General features: G+C 40.0%; 1 protein-coding gene across 1 annotated transcript in view; it reads left to right on the forward strand.

The window, feature by feature from the left end:
- Positions 1 to 1,628, forward strand: part of MYRFL (myelin regulatory factor like) — a 136,160-nt gene extending 134,532 nt beyond the window's left edge. Inside the window, exons 22-24 of the mRNA XM_049884964.1 lie at positions 332 to 452; positions 1,177 to 1,251; positions 1,380 to 1,628. Coding sequence (XP_049740921.1) covers positions 332 to 452; positions 1,177 to 1,251; positions 1,380 to 1,466 — 283 coding nt within the window. The 3' untranslated portion in view covers positions 1,467 to 1,628. The remainder of the gene's footprint in view (positions 1 to 331; positions 453 to 1,176; positions 1,252 to 1,379) is intronic.
- Positions 1,629 to 6,000: the final 4,372 nt, after the last annotated feature.

Below are 6,000 nucleotides of genomic sequence, written 5' to 3' on the forward strand. Positions count from 1 at the left end.
GACCAGGAGTTGGTAGAATCTTATATCCAAAAACTATTTTCAAAAATGTATGGCAATGAGAAGTTCTGATGCTGAGATGATTTAAGACATGAGGGTTGGTTTTAGAAACTGGCAGGTGCTATCTCAGTAGTCATCTGAAATGGGGTTTCATTCTGTAATAATGAGACATGAGCCATCATATTGGTGTCAGTGTATGTAATAAAATGCCTACCATGAAGTTTGAATGGATTTTCAAGTCATGGTCCCCTTAGTTCCTCTTCTTAGTGAGGTGTAACAAAGTAGGAGCTGGTAACTGCTTTTCCATTTGCCCTGTTTCCTTTGTCTCTTGAAGCACAACAGAGCCATTGATAGTCTTCCAGTGCAGATTCACCCTTGGAAATATATGTTTCCGTAGTAAAAGGGAAGCCAGTGGGATCCAAAATTACAGAGAAATCTCCCAGGAGATGACACAGGTAATGTTTCCACGGTTTTCTGGTTTCTTGGCTCTTTGTGCCCCTATTCTACATGGAAATGTGTCTAGCGTTACGGTAAACTTTATGCTTACCTCTAAGAGAGGGATGCTGTTGTTATTAGTTGCCATTTAGTTCACTCTGATTCCTAGTGACCCCATGTATAACAGAACAAAATGTTGCCTCATCCTGCACCATCTTCATGGCTGTTGGTATGCTTGAGTCCATTGTTGCAGCCACTGTGTATTTTGAGTGCCTTCCAACCTAGGGGGCTTGTCTCCAGCGCTATAAGAAACAGTATTCTATTGTGATCCATAAGGTTTTCATTGGCTAATTTTTGAAGGTAGATGACCAGGTCTTTCTTCCCAATCTGCCTTAATTTAGAAGCTCTGCTGAAACCTGACCACCGTGGATGACCCTAATGGGATTTGAAATATTGGTGGTGTAGCTTTTAGCAACATAGCAACTCTCAAGCCACCATAGTACAATAAGCTGACCTTCAGCCAAATGCTAGTGTTTTCCCTTGCTGGCTGACTTTGGTCCCAGAGTTTTGATCAGCATCTTTCTTGTGTCCTTAAGATGCTGCAGACTGTTATAACCACACTTATCAAACACTGTTATTCCAGATACCTTCCTATAGTCAAGGAAATGCTTTCTCAGCCTATATCCTTTCCAGTTGAGTATAATATGTGGTTATGAAATGGACCTTTTTTTCATCATTATTTAGGGATATCAACACATTTGGAGCCTCCCTGTAGCTCCTTTCTCTGACAGCGCATACCATTTTCGTGTAGCTGCACCGGTAAGCTTTCTTTCCTTCTTTTTTTTTCATTTTCTTTTCAGTGAGAAACAAATGGACCACTATATATATAACACTTTAACTACAGTTAATGCCTACATTAATCTTTCTCTTTTCTTCTGTTCTGACAGGATTTAGCTGACTGTTCAACGGATCCTTATTTTGCTGGGGTATTCTTTACAGATTACATCTTTTACTTCTATCGACGCTGTACCTAATTTATTCAAGTTTGGTTGGAAACTCTACCAAAGAAAAACGTTCCAAATACATTTAACAGAAACTTACATCCTCTTGAAGTCTCTTTCTTCTTTTTGTAAAACATTCACATTTATTGCTGAAGGACTTTTTCAGGCTTTGGCTTCTAACAGTTTTGAGACATTAATGAGGAGAATAAAGTGTTTGCTGGAACTTGAGATAATGTGGTGTTTGATTTTTCCATGACTATAAAGAAGATATTTCCTGAAGAAAACAGCTCTCTTGGATTTGAAAATATGGATTCTGGTATTGAGGAAAGTGTGAGGTCAAAATAGACAGCTCCAACTTTATTTTGCTTGATGTATTTCAAAGCTTTTGAGAAAAGTAAAGAGACCCATTTTAGCTGGGTCAACTTGGACCCACTAAGCGTGGGCTTAGTTGAGAATGTTTGATACAGTGTGTGTTTGGGGGGAAGGAGCAGGTGGTATCTGATGCTGACTTCTCATTTAGGCAGACTATTGCTGTGTGTTTGTGTGTGCGTGTGTGTATTTGTATTACATACACACATATACTAGAATGCAGAATGTAGCTTGCTGGTAAAATGGATTTAAAAGAAATAGTTGCAACTGCTTTGTGATGCCTGATGGATAGTAAACTTTCTGTACCGGTGGAACAGGCCCTTTTATGAAGATGGAAGTACTAACTGGTGACATGGTTTTTAGGTAGCTCAGCCAGCCTAAATAGTTGCATTTGACCTTCCAGTTGTTTTAGCTTTTGAGTTTTTTCCCCTTCTACATATGAGGGATCCTCTAATGGGGCATTAAGACCCATCTCGATTCTTTACTGCTGAATTAGCTTCAGATACTTTTACCTGGGTTATGAGTGGATTTGTATACCGTTCCCAACTCAGAATGGCCAGAAATCCTCCACCTGGAGAGCCACGCGACTCTAACTCTAGTTGCAGGTAACAGGCTGGCTGGGTATCTGGCTGTCTCTTATCTTACTGTTGGTCTGTGAGTCAATTAGGATGGGAAAATTGAATTTTTTTACCTCGGCAGCAGTAATTAGCAGTAATAATACACCCACCTCTTCCTTATTTTCAGATTTTATTAAACATATGCCAGGTGGATGGAAATTAATTGGGAGACCCCAACTACTAAGAAAAGTAAAGTCATGATCCTTGCTGTCATGGAAGGCATTTTGAAATAAACTTATTAACACAAGGTAGTTAAATCTCTGGGTGAAGTAAATGGTTAAGCACTCCGCTACTAGTTCAAAGGTTGGTGATTTGAACCCACCCAGAGGCACCTCAGAAACTAGACCTGGCAATCTGCTTCCAAAAGGTCACAGCCTTGAAAACCCTATGGAGCAATTCTACTCTGCACACATGGGGTTGCCAGCAGTTGGAACTGACTCAACAGCAACTCAGAACAACAAAACAACCTGGTGTTTAGGAGCTGAGACTCTACAGCTAGACAGTCTAGACAGTCCTAGCCTTGAGTTACAATCCTGATTTTATCTGTGTATCCTTAGGCAGGTTACCTAACTTCTCTAAGTTGAAATTTCCTCACTTATACAAGAGGGCAGTGAGTATATATAACAGACAGAGTTAAATGAGATAAAATATGTAAAGCACGTGATACCAAAACCAAACCAAACCCAGTGCCGTCGAGTCGATTCCGAGTCATAGCGACCCTATAGGACAGAGTAGAACTGCCCTGTAGAGTTTCCAAGGAGCACCTGGCGGATTCGAACTGCCAACCCTTTGGCTAGCACTTAACCACCAGGGTTTCCCAAGCACATGATAGGCTCTAAATAAACATGTGCGCTTTTTTTTTTTTTTTTAATTGTTGTTAAGGAAGCCCTGGTGGTGTAGTGGTTAAGTGCTACGGCTGCTAACCCAAGGGTCGGCAGTTCGAACCCTCCAGGTGCTCCTTGGAAACTATGCGGCAGTTCTACTCTGTCCTATAGGGTCACTATGAGTCGGAATCGACTCGATGGCACTGGGTTTGGTTCTGGGTTTATTGTTAAACCAGCACAGAGCAGAATTATTGCAAAGATTGTAATGGGATTATAAAGGAGATTGTGTAACTAAACACTCACATTGAGGCATTTTGGCCAACTGTAAAAGCCAAAGTTCTAATAGCCCATATGCATGTGTATTACATACTGTTTATACTTTTTCTATATTTGGAAGATTGTTTTCCCTTTTACTGACAGTGTAGCCTTTGTAGAAAATGAAACGAGGTGGTTAATTCTAAGGTGGAGTATTTCAGGATTCCTTCATCACTCTGAGTCAAAATCAACTCGACAGCAATGGGTTTGGTTTTCCTTTTTTTTTTTCATTTTCTTAGATTCAAATTCAAATGTGGTTTTCCTGAGTTGTAGTGCCAGCCTGTCCTAACATGACCTGAGGCTAGATATTGTAGTTACCACTTGGACGTTTAATGGAATCCCAGGTTTTTGGTGTGTGAGAGAGAATCCATTAATTCGACTCTTCTTCTACTGGTAAAGGAATGTTTGTTAGCAGCAGATTTATAAGGGGTCTTTTCAGTACATAAATCCCATGGTCTTCTTATTCATGTGCTTAGGTTCAGGATTATATGGGGGGTTCAGATGCCAAATGCAATTCAGTGATTTTGCCTAGAAAGGGATTTCTGTAAAATGAGTACTGTTTTTCCATTAAATCCATTAAAAAAAAAAAAAAACCCCTAAAACTAGAAGACTTTTTCTCACAGAAAACCTTCTCCAAGAGATTGTGTTGAAGACCTCCGGAGAGAAATGATTTAAGATAGTGAGTGAACAGACCTGTGGCAACCTATGTTTGGCATGCTGAGATTATTTAAGCCTATTGGGAGAACAGATTTTCCTGGAATATTTTTTTGTGTTTGCGGCATTTTCCTACTTGTGAGACACGCCCTCTACTATGGACCACATTGCTTCAGGACAAAACACTTACCCTTATGTTGGAGAATTGATTATCTGCCTTTCTGGAATATCCCCAAACTCAAGGTCTTTCTCCCAAAATCTCATAGCCTATCTAGCCATGAGAAAAATATCAGACAGATACCAATTTAGGGACATACTACAAAATGCTTAATCAGTACTCCTCAAAACTGTCAAGGTTATCAAAAACAAGGAAAATATGAGAAACTATTACAGCTGAGAGCAGATTAAAGAGACATGATGAGCAAATGTAGTGTGGTATCCTGGAAAGGAAAAAGGACATTAGGTAAAAAGTAAAGAAAACTGAAAAAAACATGGACTTTAGTTAATGGTAAGGAGCCCTAGTAGTGCAGTAGTTAAGTGCTGGGCTGCTAACCAGTTGGCAGTTCAGATCCACCAGATGTTCTGAGGGAGAAAGTTGTGGCAGTCTGCTTCCATAAGGACTGCAACCTTGGAAACCATGGGGCAGTTCTACTCCATCCTATAGGGTCACTATGAGTCCGAATTGACTCAACAGCAGCAGGTTTGGTTTTTGGTTTGGTACATTCATTAGTGTGGCTTAGTTAATGGTTAGTTAATGGTTAATGGTAATTGTGACAAATATACCATACTAATGGATGTACCAAACCAAAAACCAAACCTATTGCTATCAATTCGATTCTGACTCATAGTGACCCTATAGGAAAGAGTAGAACTGCCTCATAGGGTTTCCAAGGAGTGCCTGATGGATTTGAACTGCCGACCTTTTAGTTAGCAGCTGAGCTTTTAATGTAAGATGTTACTAATAGGGAAGACTGGATGTGGGGTTTATGAGAATTCTCTATACTATTTTTGCAATTTTTCTGTAAATCTGAAACTATTCTAAAATAAAAAGTTTATTTTTTAAAAAGTATGAAAAAAAATGCCTGACTCAACCATAAGAAAACAAACAACCCAATTACAAAATGGGCAAAAGATCTAAACAGACACCTCACCAGAGAAGATATACAGATGGCAAATAAGCATATGAAAACATGCTCAACATTATATGCTATTAAGGAATTGCAAATTAAAACAACAAGATACCACTATATGCCTGTTAGAATGGCTAAAATCCAAAACACTGACAACACCAAATGCTGCCAAAGATGTGAAACAACAGGAACCTTCATTCATTGCTGGTAGGAATGCAGAATGGAACAGCCAATTTAGAAGACAGCCTGGTTGTTGATGTCATTAGGTGCCGTGGAGGTGGTTCTGTCTCATAGAGACCCCATGCACAACAGAATGAAACAGTGCCCCGTCCTGTGCCATCCTCACAATAGTTGCTGTGTTTGAGCCCATTGTTGCAGCCACCACGTTAATTCATCTTGTTGAGGGTCTTCTTCTTTTTCACTGACCCTCTACTTTTCCAAGCATGGTGTCCTTCTCCAGGGACTGATGCCTCCCGATAACATGTCCAAAGTATGCGAGAAGCAGTCTCGCCATCCTGGCTGCCAAGGAGCATACTGTCTGTACTTCTTCCAAGACAGATTTGTTCCGTCTTTTGGCAATCCACGGTATATTCACAATTCTTTGCAAACACCACAATTCAAAGGTGTCATTTCTTCTTTGGTCTCCCTTATTCATTGT

Source organism: Elephas maximus, chromosome 4 (genome assembly GCF_024166365.1).
Source record: "Elephas maximus indicus isolate mEleMax1 chromosome 4, mEleMax1 primary haplotype, whole genome shotgun sequence".
Lineage (NCBI taxonomy): Eukaryota > Metazoa > Chordata > Mammalia > Proboscidea > Elephantidae > Elephas > Elephas maximus.